The 15,460-nt window shown below is 44.5% G+C and overlaps 1 protein-coding gene across 1 annotated transcript in view; it reads right to left on the reverse strand.

The window, feature by feature from the left end:
- Spag17 (sperm associated antigen 17) overlaps nucleotides 1-15,460 on the reverse strand; it is a 221,586-nt gene that overhangs the window by 174,808 nt on the left and 31,318 nt on the right. The window contains exons 2-3 of the mRNA XM_075979181.1: nucleotides 6,902-7,042; nucleotides 6,206-6,292 (exon numbers count right to left, since the gene is read on the reverse strand). Of these exons, the coding sequence (XP_075835296.1) occupies nucleotides 6,206-6,292; nucleotides 6,902-7,042 (228 nt within the window). The remainder of the gene's footprint in view (nucleotides 1-6,205; nucleotides 6,293-6,901; nucleotides 7,043-15,460) is intronic.

Consider the following 15,460-nt stretch of genomic DNA (forward strand, 5'->3'; position numbering starts at 1 on the left):
AAGGCTTGCAACTTTACCGCGTGAACTGTTCATCTGAAGCACCGTTTAAGGAATGACTTTCACCCTAGGAATTCAGAACATAGCAGCCTACTGAACTATAACAAAAACTTTCGTTCTTGTGAATGACTGAATTCTTGATGGGGAAGACATGAGAAATATGTCCACACACCCAGCAGCTAAGAATCAAAGCCACAGGCGGAGCTAATCAATCAGGACATACTAGCCCAGCCCACTATCAGGGTCTTAAAAATGGGCAGAGTAAGATCGGAAGATAGAACGTTTGTATTTCTTACCTTCTTCTCATATTTATTTTTGTGTGTGTGTGTGTGTGTCCCATATGTGTGCCAAGTGACTGCAGAGGCCAGAAGAAGGCGTCAGATCCCTTGGAGCTGGAGTGGTTATGAGCTGCACGACACGTGGGTGACATATGCCGGCAACTCAGGTCCTCCGGAGAGCACCAAGCAGTCGTAACCTCTGAGCCACCTCTCCGGCCCGCCCATGTCTTAGACAGCATTTGGTCTAACATTTTCTGAAACTAATACCAGCATCTCTTTCAAGTTATAACAGAAAAACCCATAAAAATACTTTCATTAAGAATACCCTAATTATGCCTTTAATCATAGCACTTGGGGGGCAGAGGCAGGTGGATCTCTGTGAGTTCAAGGCCAGCCTGGTCTACAGAGTATGTTCAAGGACAGCCAGGGCTATATAGAGAAACCCTGTCAAAAAAAAGAAAAACTGAAACCAAACATATAAACAAACAAAAATCCCTAATTATTAAAAAGTAAAATTTTACTGAGAAGATGAGGCAAATTAATATTAATTTGTAGGCACAAAATTGCAGGACATCATATAGTCTTTATGATTATCCCTGTTTTTTTATTGTATAGAAATTGAAAATCAAATCACCCAATAGGGTATACATTCCTTTGGTTTTTCTTTTAAATAGAAAATTTTGTTTTAGTGAACCCTTTATTTTTTGTTTTCATAAGGGCCTAATATGTCTTTTCAAAGGAAACCTTAGATAATCATTCTACCCTCAACCCACATGTCCCTGGAAACTCATGTCCAGCTGGGCAGGAGAGGTGGCTGCCATTAGCACGGTGTGGAACCTGATATGGCTAATATGGACAACTCCGAGTTCAAGCACACTGTAGAGATAACCACTGCTTCACCCCAGCTTTGCCTTCCTTATTTTTCAGTTCCCATGTCAAGTCTGAAATTTGTACATCTGTCTTAAGATGTTCACTTCCTGTGCATCAGGTTTCAATGCACGAGAATCTTTAGACTTAAGGCACACATAGACGGCTCTCCTTAAGACATTCTAGCTGGTTCTGCAATGACTGGCAATAGTATTCTTTTAGTTTATAGTCAGGACTTGGTACATACACAAAGGAAAAAGTTATATAATCCACATGGGTCCTAAAGCACGGGCGCACATAAGAGGACCTGGACATGGACGCTGAGTAAACACAAGTTCAGTCAGAATCTAAAACATACACTTCCTCAGTGTTTCTCTCTCTCCTCTCAATCCCTTCCTCTCTTCCTTTCTTATGTGTGTGGGTGTTTTGCCTGCATGTGTATTTGTGCACCATGAATGTGCCTGGTTCCCAAGGAGGTCAGATGAGGTTAGCATATGCCTTGGAAGTGGAGTTACAGATAGTTGTGAGCAGCTGTGTGGGTCCTGGGGATCAGACCCAACTTCCCTAACCCAGGATTTATCCTTTCCTATCTAGTGTTTATTGTACTATGGAACTACAGATTTACTGCACTTCCTTCAAGACTTCTCCTGTGTCACTGAGACTTTTCCTGTGTTCACTGAGAGTTCTCCCGTGTCCACTGAGACTTCTCCCGTGTCACTGAGACTTCTCCCATGTCACTGAGAGTCCTCCCGTGTCCACTGTTACTTCTCCTGTGTCACTGAGACTTTTCCTGTGTTCACTGAGAGTTCTCCCGTGTCCACTGAGACTTCTCCCGTGTCACTGAGACTTTTTCTATGTCACTGAGACTTCTCCCGTGTCACTGTGACTTCTCCTGTGTCACTGAGAGTTCTCCCGTGTCCACTGTGACTTCTCCTGTGTCACTGAGAGTTCTCCCGTGTCCACTGTGACTTCTCCTGTGTCACTGAGAGTTCTCCCGTGTCCACTGTGACTTCTCCTGTGTCACTGAGAGTTCTCCCGTGTCCACTGTGACTTCTCCTGTGTCACTGAGAGTTCTCCCGTGTCCACTGTGACTTCTCCTGTGTCACTGAGAGTTCTCCCGTGTCCACTGTGACTTCTCCCGTGTCACTAAGACTTCTCCCATGTCACTGAGAGTTCTCCCGTGTCCACTGTGACTTCTCCTGTGTCACTGAGACTTCTCCTGTGTTCACTGAGAGTTCTCCCGTGTCCACTGTGACTTCTCCCGTGTCACTGAGACTTCTCCTGTGTTCACTGAGACTTCTCCCGTGTCACTGTGACTTCTCCCGTGTCACTGAGACTTCTCCTGTGTTCACTCACTGAGAGTTCTCCCGTGTCCACTGTGACTTCTCCCGTGTCACTGTGACTTCTCCCGTGTCACTGAGACTTCTCCTGTGTTCACTCACTGAGAGTTCTCCCGTGTCACTGTGACTTCTCCCGTGTCACTGAGACTTCTCCTGTGTTCACTCACTGAGAGTTCTCCCGTGTCACTGTGACTTCTCCCGTGTCACTGAGACTTCTCCTGTGTTCACTCACTGAGAGTTCTCCCGTGTCACTGTGACTTCTCCCGTGTCACTGAGAGTTCTCCCATGTCACTGAGAGTTCTCCCGTGTCCACTGTTACTTCTCCTGTGTCACTGAGACTTCTCCTGTGTTCACTGAGAGTTCTCCCGTGTCCACTGTGACTTCTCCTGTGTCACTGAGACTTCTCCTGTGTCCACTGAGAGTTCTCCTGTGTCCACTGTGACTTCTCCCGTGTCACTGAGACTTCTCCCATGTCACTGAGAGTTCTCCCATGTCCACTGCGACTTCTCCTGTGTCACTGAGAGTTCTCCCGTGTCCACTGTGACTTCTCCCGTGTCACTGAGACTTCTCCCATGTCACTGAGAGTTCTCCCTGTCCACTGTTACCTCTCCTGTGTCACTGAGAGTTCTCCCGTGTCCACTGTTACTTCTCCCGTGTCACTGAGACTTCTCTAGCATTCACTGAGAGTTCTCCCATGTCCACTGTGACTTCTCCCATGTTCACAGAGATCCCTCTAATTCCCACGTCTCTGTTTCATCTGCTCTCTTTTTCTAATCCCCCTTTCTATATTTGGATGCCAGGATGATGTAGGAGGGTCTTCTACCCTCCCAAGTTAGACATCACTGAGACTAATGAAAGAGCACAGAGTTGATGGAAAAATGGGAAAACTTGAAGCTATGTATTTACCTGTGAATGAACAAATGACCTGTAGCATTGCCTCTGGGGAATTAACATTAGCAGAAATCTAAGCAGCGTTTCAAAGAACTGCGGTTTATAAATAAGGCCACTCTTGTATACAGTATCATGGCTAGATGAAATTCTAAAGTTTCAAGGGAAATTACACAATTTCAAATGAGTTCTCTGTGTATACAATGCCAATCCATTCAAACGAAACCTTGAGCAAATCACTCAGGCATGTGGACCTTGCTCTCCCAGACATTTCAAGTCTCCACTGAAGAGACATAAGGTGGCTCTGAGCCAGTTTTGCTGCTCAAGGATAAACTTCACTATAGTGAGGTATCACTCTAACTGGTGGCTTTCTAAGCAACCACAAGTTGAGAAACTGGGAAGCCAAACAGGTTAATTCTGCTTAATAAAGCAAAAAAGCCTAGGCTCTGGTTTAAGGTCAACAAGGGCATCCTACAAGTAGTAGTAGTCAATCATGTTGACTGTCTTTATGGTATTCTTGAACCTTTAATCCAAAATGGCGATCTGATGTGGGACAATCGTCTGTATTCTGTCAATTATATTTTAAATAAACTCTGATTGGTCAGTAGCCAGGCAGGAAGTATAGGCTGGACAACCAGCCAGGAAGAGGTAGGTCAATGAGAATAGGAGAATTCTGGGAAGAAGGAAGTCCTGTCTGCAGTCCTGACCCAGCCACAGAAGAAGCAAGATGTGACTGCTGAATAAGGTACCAAGCCATGTGGCTAACATAGAGAAGAATAATGGGCTAATAAGTCATAAGAGTTAATAAGAAGCCTGAGCTAATGGGCCAATCATTTATAACTAATGTAGACCTTTGGGTGGTTCCTTTGGGACTTAACGACTGTGGGAACTGGGCAGGACAGAAAACTCAGTCAACAAATGGCCTCCAACCCCAACAACAGAGATTTAAAAGGAAACAAGACTCGTGAACTCCCCCAAGGTCAAGCAACTTTGTTATCTATTATTCCTTTTCCCGGTGGCCAACTTTTCTTGAAAGAGAAAATGTAAGACTTCCTAATTACACTCCTAAAGAGTTTGTCTACGGAGGTTTCCTACTTGCTATGGACCACGCAAGCAGAAACAGACTCATGGAGCAGGTGATCCACGTGGCTCAAAAGTCCAGAGGCTCCAAAAGACTCTGGCTCCTGAGCCTCTTCCATGGCCACCACTCCCAACTACCTGGATACTCCCCACAGGTATAACTAATATCACTTTGATTCCCAGTGGAGGAGGCATCAGGTGAGGGAGTCAGTGGGGGAGGGCCTGAGACTGGAAATGCAGTTGCACGCTTTTCTCCAGATGTGCCCCGTCTTAGGCTAGGGCTGACCAGGAGCCCGCACTTGCTTCATGTTCTTTATCATTCGTGCTCCAGTGATTGATGGTAATGGATTTCTGGTGCCTCCGAGGCCCGATCTCCACGGTGCCCCACCCTGTCTTCCTCTTTCCTTCTGGAACCATTCAGAAAAGCAAGTGTGGGAGGCTTATTGCCCAGATGCTCCAGTGGAAGAATGTGGGGGAGCCAGATGTGAGAGGGACCTCCCCTGAGTGGAGAATATGCAACCGAGAGTCCCAGCACATGTTGGAGCGGGCTGGCTTGCTAACGAAACTCTGGATTTGTAGCATGGTCCTAGCCCACATCCAAGTCAAAATGCCTGTCCAGATTAAACGTCAAAACTGCCCTGTTATCATCTCTGTGCTTTACTGAGTATCTTTGAAGAAGAAAGAATCCTTTGGGGGGGAGGGCCTAATTGATCCCAGGCCTGATACTTGGACATGGATTTCCACGACCACTTCAGAAGAAAAAAATTCCGCTATTTTAAATCCAGGTATCACATAATGTTTCAAATGGTGTGCACACATTCAGAACATCGTAAGAAAGGATAGGAGGTATGTAATTTGGCTGTGCTTGCAGAGTGAGTGTGCCAAAACACTGAAAGAGGTATAGCAAGAATTAATGCCAAAATATTTACAGTTCTGTCAACTATCCATAACTACAAGGAAACTGGCTCAGACACTACTCAGGCCATACTAAAGAGGTCATGATGGAATCACCTAAGACCTGGGACACATAAAATGTTCACTTGTCTCCAACTGCAAGCAAGCTTGTCTCTGAAAGATTTTCACATCTTCATGATTTAGGTCTGCCTAGCCATAAAATCATGCCTAAAAACTGTAGGTGATATTGCAATTGGCCACTGGACTTTTGTATCTTTTGCAAGCCCTAAGGAAGATATTAACGGGACAGGGTGAGAAGAGACCCTTCCTCACCGAGCCTGAGTTGCCAGCCCTTGGCACAGGAATTATGTATGTATCAAGCAGGCTTTGGTGTCAAGCAGCTGCTAGCGAATGGAATGTGCCACTAATCTGAGGAATATGGCAAGTTTTACGTTGATTAGAGTGAGATGTAAAATGTGTACAAGATTCGCTAACTGATGAAAAATTATTCCCACTGTGGCCCTTTCTTGTTTCTTTCAAGCACTCAACACTAACAATGGCTCTCTTTAATACTGTCACACATTCAATAATTGTCATGGAAGGAAGGGTGCAGCCCAATGGTTTGGTTTATAACTGCTCTTGATTTGTGCTTTTTTAATTGGAACAATGATAGCGTAAATAATCCAGTTAAGTTTACTCTAAAAGGCATGTGTATGTGTGTGCCTCCACTAGAAGGAGCAGACATATCCAAAGGAGAGTGGGAACTGACTTTAAGATTGAATTAAAAACTTTAGAAGCATCATACTGCCTGCTTTATTTCTAAAGGTTATAAAAATCTCTTTGACAGACCTGGTCACTCACCTCATAATACAACGGTAAATTGCTGCTCGTGGTTTTTTTCCCCTTTTTAGCTGAGGCAGTTCCAATAAGTGTCTGTATTTCGTTGATCTGTAAGACAATTGAGTTAACTTATCATGAAAGAAAGACTGGCTCAGGGAACACACAGATCTGTGAAACTTTCAAATATTTCAGGGATTCAAATTAAGCCATCAGGCAACTTAGCAAGAAGGTAACAGTCATTACGTGGATGCCATATTTGTAAACTCTAGGCAGGCTGCTGTTACCTGCAGGGCCTGTGCACCCTGACAGCCCTTCTCTATGGCCTCATAGCCTCTGACTTGAACCAGCTAGGTTCTCTATAGACTTCACTTTTCAATTAGTCATGTGCTTTCCCTATTTATCGTCATTTCCCCCTCCTTTATTGTTATCTAACCTTATAGTAAATAATCCCTCAGAGATCTCAGCACCCTGCCTGGAATGGTTGCAGAAATCCTTGCCGATGGAATGAAGTTTGAATGGACTACATGAATGAAAAGGTTAGTCCTTTCAGATTAAACATTTTAAATTATTTGCAGAATGTAAATGTGTGTTTAAAGTCATCCATTATAAATAACAAAGCAGTTCAACACGTGATCATTTTTGCCTCCTCTAAAATTTCATTCCACAACTTTAAGGAAGAATGACTTTGGAGGTGGTGAGGCAGGAAGAGACGGGTACCTGCTGGAGAATATCTTGCCATGACACTATACTGAAGAGTTTACGCTGAGGGACTTGGACAGCCATTTCTAGAGCACGAACGAGAAGATCATCTTCAATCCGGTTCCCAACCACGAAAGCGATGGAGGCCTTCCAATCGTTCTGTTACAAGAGCGGACAGAATTAAATGCTAAGCGTTCTTCACTGGGTCAAAAGCTCCCACTGAAAATCACAGAGTTTTCTTGTAAATCTTACTTTAAGGACAGGGTTGACCTTGAAGTACACGCGCAGTTTTGACAAAAGTAGCCACAAGGCGGCAGTATCGTGCCAAATTTCATGTAACTTGACTAAAATTTTCTTGAGAAACCAGAAAAACCATTTCTGAAGGTAGATAAATTCCAGTAAAATGCTGTCCCCTTTGCATCCCCCAAAACGTTGGTGTTTGCAATAAATATATAATTCCTGTGCCACAAACGTACATTAAAATGCAGTCTCAAAGCAGTAACCATTGTTTCATTTCCTGGCCCTTTCTCTAGACAGTGACTTGAAATAGTGCTAGGTTTATAGAAGAAATCCGAGCAATAATTGCTAACTGTTGGGTGACACTGAGTGAGTTCGTAGTGGGAACCAGGACACACCTTCTCCTCTCCCTGTCAACAAGACATGGCTGCTGATTCGCAGAGGGATTCTTTCCATGGCGAGGAAAAAGGCCTGGACACACAATTTTCATTCAAACAATTTAAAGAAACAAATTGCTAAAGACAGGGATTTCATCCCGCAATCCCTTTCTCTCCATTTACTACCATTTCTATTGGCAAAGGCAATTCTCAGGGAGACCGAGTGGAGCTCCATGCATTTCCCCCACCCCTCACGACCTCCTGGTGTTTGAAAGGGGGCTGATTTCTGCTTCTGAACAAATTGGTCTCATGGGGAGGTAAGACAGTGTGTATGACAAAGACATCAGGGAGAAGAGAAGAATATGAGGGGAGGGAACCCCAGGCATATGACATCACTAGGTCTCAGGGTCCTCATGCATAATAAGAGAATTAGGCATGGCAGTATCTAAGCCCGTCACTAGCTCAGCAATTCCCAGCTGTGGGTCATGAGCCATTTGGGGGTTAAACGACTCTTTCACAGGGGTCACCCAAGACCATCATAAATTATGATTCATAACAGCAGCAAAAATTACTGTTGTGAAGTAGCAGCAAAAATAATTTTATGGCTTGGGGTCATCGCAACATGAGGAGGTGAATGAAAGGGTCAGTCACAGCATTAGGAGGGTTGAAAACCACTCGCTCTAACTACTTCTGGGAGACCGATATCTGTGCAGTGAAACCTGCTCTTGGTGGATGCCAAGACAATGTCTAAGGAGACTGGAAAACTTCATGCAGGTTTTTTTTTGTGAAACATGCAGTTTTGTGTGGCTCTCTCTGGACTCTGTTCACAGCCAGGCTGACATGGTTAGAAGCAGAGTCTAGGTGTGAGGAGAGGCAGGGTCCCTTCTTTCTCACCAACAAACAGCGTTTTCCATGGGAACTTACTACATGACAAGATCCACCCAGTGTCCAGCGCCATCAGGAAAACAAAACCTCATGTGAGACCATACAAACGTGTGCATTACTTACAGAGAACGTGCTAGGTTTGCACGCATGCAGACAGGCGTGACTTTTTTTTTTTTTTTAAATTCTGTTACTGAGTTTAAAACCTTTGTGGATGCTAATTTGATGTAGAAAGAGAGAGCATTTAATTTTTTTGTTTAATGGTCTGGTCCTAAAAATTAAGCATGGTATTTTAACAAATTGTTTAGGAAGGAATTCCATTGCCACTTAATGGAGTTTCCTTGCACTGGATAACATCCCTACCCCTGGGGTACTCCCATCAAAGCCGCATCTGTGGTGAGAGCTGCAGGGGAAAGCCCCTTCCATTCTCACACAACAGTACCCACCTTTCCTGGACAGGGAATATGTTAAAGTTCCGACACCAGAAACAACTGCTTCCTTCTCTCTCTCTCTCTTTTCACTGCAAGTTTCTTTGCTGATATTTGAAAGCCAATGGTAATAAAAAACTTGTCACGCAGCTTTTTAAAAGAGTTCCAAGGGGGTATTGTCACCGGCTACCTACCCATTAGGATCCCGTGTCAAAGGCAGATGTGGGGCGTTCCAGACATGAAGAAAGAGGGGAAGAGGAGGAAGGAACTAACAATCACTGTGGATCTCCCATGTGCCAGGCACATGTTGCCCCTCCGAACCCCTACGTGACGCCGTGAAATGGGTACGCCAGTCCACTGCAGATGGAAAGACAGGTCCAGGAGTTCAGCGCTTGTTTAAGATCATCATGGCAGAAACCCACGGGAACTGCGCAGAAAGCTGGCAAATCTCATTATTTCAGGACAGTTCTAGGGCAGGTCACATCTGTCACGTGCTACTAATTGATGAAGATTTACAGTTCTTGTAAAAGTGCATTGGGCCTTCAGAAATAGCTTCCATCCAACCCCCAAAACATTGTGAATCACATTTTAAAAAATGGTATTTTATAAAGAGGATGAGCGGTTAAGGCCATCTCCCAAGTTTCCCTCTCTAGACGCCCATGGCTCTGTTTTCTTTGCTCTAGAATGTTCTAAAAAGAAACAAACGAGTCTATTTTTTTCAATCCATGGTCCTGTATGTCAAAACGTGTGAGATATTCCTGATGTCACGTTGAGACAGCTCTTGGAAGCTAGATCAGGAACCTTCCTCTCATTTAACAGCATCTAAGAGGTCCAGCTGTGGCCCGGCTTTCACCCACACACTGGTCCTTAAAGCTGCTTCTAAATTGGGTGTGCTTTCTAGAGTAGGATCCAAAATGGATGTTGTTAGGGCTGCAAGTTCTCATCTAATCACATGCCCAGGGCCCCAGGAAATGTGAGACAGTGGTCACTTTTTGGGGGGCGGGGTGTGTACCTGAGGGGACAGCTGCACCATCTGCTGGCTGCAGCAGGGGGCAGCGGGACGCTGGGAAATACACACCACTGGATGAGAGAGGGTGGAGGGCACCTAAATGAACGAGGCTCTGTTAGCGCTCCAGGAAAACTGCAGGTTCCAGAGTTTTACCATCAACAACTTGTTTAGAAATAGGATGTTTTCTTAGAAAAAAAACAGACACAAATTGGATTTGGTAAAACACTGTCAAAAACAACCAACCAACCCCCCCCATAAACAAACAAAACAACAATAAACCTTCTCCATATATATCCCATTTCAACATCCAGTTAAACAGAGTCCTTAAATTTAATCTCACAGGGAAGCCAGAGGAATTTAGCTCATTGAGACTGAACACTGACCGTGGGAGAGGGAGATGGCCGTGCCATGTCACAACCAAGTGACCATACTTGTGGTAACAGTAGTGTTCCCACCTGTGCTCGAGTTCCAGACAGTTCAGGAACTTTGAGGGCACTCAACAGGAGCTGGGAACTGAAAACTGGCCACTTAGAGAAAGCAGTGGATAAATTTCATGGCGAGGGAGGAGGCTTTTATTCTAGTGTACTCCAATGCTTCGGACAACGAAGGTGGCTCTCTGCTACCCTGAGACATAAATGACACACAGATATCGCTGAGTCCTGTCCTAGGGAGCTATTGATAAAGCCGGTCAAAGGTGGAAGGGAGTGTGCATAGACACAATCCATTACCTTCTATTTGCTTAAGCGGTCTTACCTAATTTGAAGCCTGGCAGGAGGGCGTCTCAACCCAAACATTCACATGTAGTCTCCTAAGGCAAGAAAGCTTTCAGTACACGCAGGGAACCTGGCCAGCTCACAAAGCCTCCAGTCTCGCAGACATGGGGTAGATTTAGAACTATTTTTCTTTCATATATTAAAAATTCTCCAAATTTTACTAGGCATTCCATATTCTAATATGATTATAACAACTCCTTCACTAGCAAGGGGACATAGCCGCTGGACAATGGGGCTGTGATTGCCTCCTGCTGTAGCAGGAGTATCAGCTGATACAGGAAGACAATGGAATGCTATAGCCTTCCATAGAGCTTCTGGGAGGAGGTCTCCTTGGGCTCTACCCAGAGCTGACCAGAGATCCTTCATCAGTAAGAGACACATAAGTCTTATGTAATATTCATGTAGCATTTAAGAAGTTGGCTTGACTGAGAACCATTTAAGACCAGCAGAGATGCAAGCCTGCACTTGGTGTCCATGGACTCAGCTGAAGGAACCCTTTCTTGTCATGTAGATTGACTGCCAAATGGACAGGCGTTTGGGAATGTCTTTCTCGTGCTAGGTTTTTGCTTTCAGAAGACTTGGCTCTCCATCAGCAGAGGAGTGTTAGTGTGGGCTTTTGGCCAGGAGAAGAAATATTTTCATTACCTCAGACTGGCTGCTGCAATTGTATCTGTTAAAAAGGAATTTTTTAACTGCAAACTAAGTTGAAAGTAAAGGGTCAATAATAGACACACGTCATATGATAAACAAGTACAATATTAATGATGATGACATGCTTTTACCTAACTCTTTTTAAAACAGATATATATATATCTTCATAATTTCTCCTAAAACTTAGTTAGATATATTAGTGCATGCTACATGAGGAATCCTTGTTTAGGAATCAGATCATATGGCCGTGACAAGTAGACTGCCAACTCTTGAGGTCAGAAATTAGGATTTATAGACTAGTGTAGCTTGGGATGCTTGGCATGAACAGAAAATAGAGCCAGGCTCTCTGTAGAAAGGCAAGGGGATTGACTTGGGCACTCAGAGGACTCTGACTCTTGGAATCATCAGTTGTGAGAGAGTATCACGTCAGGCAGTTGGAGGGTTCGCATTCTGCAGCCCTTCAGTCCCTGAGCGCAGAACACACTGAATCCGGCCAAGCATGAGCCCCATCAGGGATCAGTTACAAGGATTTAGGGTCTGCTAATACACGTTTCCTGAGAGCGATTCAGGTAAGCACCGATGCAAGGGGAAGAAGCTGCTAATGACTCCGGAGCAGCATCAACTATAAAACCACACCCCCTCTCTTTCCTTCTCCCTATTCTTTCCTAACTCCCATCAAAATGATGTCCTGGTCTCTCTTCCCTTCACCCACTACAAACAGACCACAAGTTCTGGGAGCTGGAATTCTACAGGCTGGAGTCACAGTGGAAGAGTATCAAGGGGCAGCAGGGAGAGAGAACGGATGTGAGCCAAGGAAGCAGCAAATCACACTGGCTGTCCCAGGCCAGAATCTGGGAGAGGGTTGTGCTTCTGCTTTCACCTGTCGTTGTCTGTCCTGACATGACTGCTTCAAGTGATAGTGAGCTTATGATTGAATCAAGAAAAAAAGCAGACTATCAATAGATTCATTGTCAAAAATAAAATGTTAATTTGAATGATAATTTGCAAGATAATTTTCTCTTTGACAATAACAAGCCTGCTAGTTGCCATGATTCTAATGGAAGAGAGGGCCCGGGTCGTAGACACATAGAATCTAGTATATTAAAGACAGACTCATCTGGGGAGTTTGGGGAGAGCATCTCAGACCGTGACAGGAAATACTTTTCCATCAGTTTGTACCTGGTGTCCGTTTTCAGAAATACCGTCCTATCTTCAACCACAAAACCAAGGCAAACAAAACAGCGCACGGGAGATCCATGAGATGGCTTCAGGCAGTAGATGTGTGTGTACTTAGTGGCATCGGGAGGCAGTGAGTGTTCAGGGAGCCACACTGAAGAAATGTCCCCAGGGAACTTCTCACTAGAGGGGACGTCTGCTTCCATGCTTCGAATAGTGCAGACGGGTCTGCTGTTTGCTGTGAGACAGCACACATTAAGCCGGCTGATTTTTGTGGCTCTAGATTTAAAACACAGATGCCCATTCAGGGCTAGTTCTTTTTTTTTTTAAAATTCACCATTTTTAAAATTTATTTTCCATATCTACCATGGTCCCCCCTCCCTCTTTTCCTCCCACTCACTCCCCGCTCCCCATCCTCTCATCCTTCTCTATTGTCATTCAGATGAGGTAAAGCCTCCCATAGGAATCAACAAAGCAGGCACATCAAGCTGAGGCAGGGCCAAGCTCCTCTCCCCTGCACCAAGGCTGAAGAAGGCATCCCATCATAGAGAATAGGCTCCAAAGAGCCAACCCATGTCCTGGTCCTACTGCCTGGGGCCCCACAAAAGACCAAGCTGCATAACTGTCTCCCAGATGCAGGTTGGTCCCATGTTGGCTTCCCAACTGTCCATCCAGAGTCTGTGAGCTCCAGGGCTAGTTCTTAAGAACAAAAGGAAAGGAAGTGAAGTTATCATGGCTCTACCACACCTTCAAGGTGTAAAGAAGTTTACCACTTTTAAGACCCAGGGTCTTAAGAGTCGATTTGCCAATTAGATAAGTAAATAAACTCTATGAGTTAATTGCCTGGACCCCTTTATTTTTCTTCTTCAGAGTGCCCACATATTAAGTATTAGAAATGATCCCCAAGAATTCCCAGAGTTGTCCAAATAGTGCCTTGCTGATGATGGTGGTCCTTTCTGTAGTGGAAGAGGTTCTAGAACATGCCACCTAGACTGCTTCCTCTTCATCCTGCCATCTAACAGCTTTCCATAAATGCTTCTTGAACTCGGCAGCCGAAACCACACACTAAAGAGAACTTTTACACACTCTTGGTAAGGAAAGGCTGACAGAGCAGGCCGTGTTCTATCAGCTGCTCTTGGCACTGCAGAAGGCATTGGGCTTCCGAGTCACTGACATGTGAGTTAGAGAAAGTGTGTGCTCCTTTGATGTCTAAACACAGTTAGGAACGTCTCACATGGGGCAGTGAGGACTCAGCAGCTGACAAAGAGCTGTGCTGTGCGCTGTGTGTGCGCTCAGTGGCTGGCGGGTTTCTCTTGTCTTCATAAATGTTGAACGCGATCACTACAATTAGTTAAGTGCTGTCGGGAAGGGCAAGTCACTCAAGTGGTGTCAGATTCTGCCTTGCTGTCTCTTAACCCGAGTGACCTTGTGCTAGTCTTTAAGGCTCTATTTCCTCATTAAGGTAAAAAAATAGACATAGTAATACAGCCTTCAAAGGAAGTGGGCTCTAATGAACAATATATGTCGCGTCACTTTCTAAGTTGTCAAGTACTAAACAAAAGGATAAGATCAATATCTGTGAGGGAGGTAGCCTAGATTCCCGCAGAAAGTTCTGGAAAACTGGGCTAGACGAGGTGGCCACTTCTGGGATTCTAAATTTGGACACTCCCTAGGATCTTCTTTGGACAACCTGGACTCTGGCTTAGACTGTTTGGTTGTTTCTTTCTTCTTATTTTTTTTTTCATTTTCAGAGAGTCCTTGGCCCATCCCTGCAATCTAGCACATGAGCCTGATTCAGTTTTGCTCCATGCATCAGAGAGTTTTAAGGCAGCTATTAAAAACGCCACATGGAAAAGCTTTGCAGGGAATTCTACTCCGCAGAGAAGCCGCAGAAACCGCGACACACCTTAACTGTCTCCCTGCCCCCACCAGTTGGCTACAATTACAGCGCCATTATGTTAGTGCACTCCGACAGCTTCATAGCTTGGAGCAAAATCTGAGGTCCGCAGTGAACTTCAGAACATAAAAAAGTAAGGCGGACTCCAAAAAGAAACGAGCCTCTTTGGGTTTTCAAACAACTATTACATATCAGAGACATTCTTCTACCAGAAGAGACTGAGGAGAGCCAAGCGGAGTCCTGCTAATTGCTCCACAAATGTAAAATTGGAATCAGGGGCTCACCCCAAAGAAAGGGGACCTCTTTTCATCATCGCATATTAAAAGCTTAGGCTCTTTCATCAACTTCTTCCTCAGGCACCGGGCCTCCTTTTCCTTTCCTCAGATCCCTTCAAGGTTAAGTACCCACCTTCCACGTTAAAACTCAAGACACATCCAAGGCACAGACATGCCCTTCAGCCCTTCTCTCTGCATGTCCAGCCTTCTGCCTCACTCTAAAGGTCATGTATCTACTAAGCCATGTGTCATATGTTGGGCCTTTACTTGAGGGCTTCCCAGAGGAAGCAAGATAAATCATGCTGATCATAAAGCGGCTATGTACTTAATGTTTGTGGAAAATCCATGTTCTGGCAGTTAGCATATGATTTGCTACAAGAAAAACTCATCATCTTTAATTCCTGCATCTGTGTGAATGAGGACAAAATTCTGACTACTTCTGACAAACACAAGTGTCCAAGACTATCTTGGTCACAAAGTCTATCTGTTGTTTCCAATTCAATGACATGTCCAACAGCAAACAATATTTTGAAGAAAATTCTTTGCCTTTTATGTCCCGTTTGTGGATCGAAAAATAGGGTGTCAGGATTAAACTCTGAGAGGGGAGGGGTCAAGGGTGATCTACAGGGCAGTTCTAGATCTTTGTGGAGGGTGAGGTTTTTTTTTGTTTGTTTGTTTTGTTTTTCCAGACAGGGCTTCTCTGAAGGTTGAGTTTTTGTCATGGAAGTGGAGACTGATAAGATGTCTCTAACAATTTGGGTAAAGAAGAAAAGATATAGGGACCCATCCTGGGCCACAAGAGATCACTGAATTGGTTTTTTGTCATAATTCAACAAGAATGAGTTAATGGTTTAGTTTAACAAGCTATTACT

Source organism: Microtus pennsylvanicus, chromosome 7 (genome assembly GCF_037038515.1).
Source record: "Microtus pennsylvanicus isolate mMicPen1 chromosome 7, mMicPen1.hap1, whole genome shotgun sequence".
In the NCBI taxonomy this organism is placed as follows: Eukaryota; Metazoa; Chordata; class Mammalia; order Rodentia; family Cricetidae; genus Microtus; species Microtus pennsylvanicus.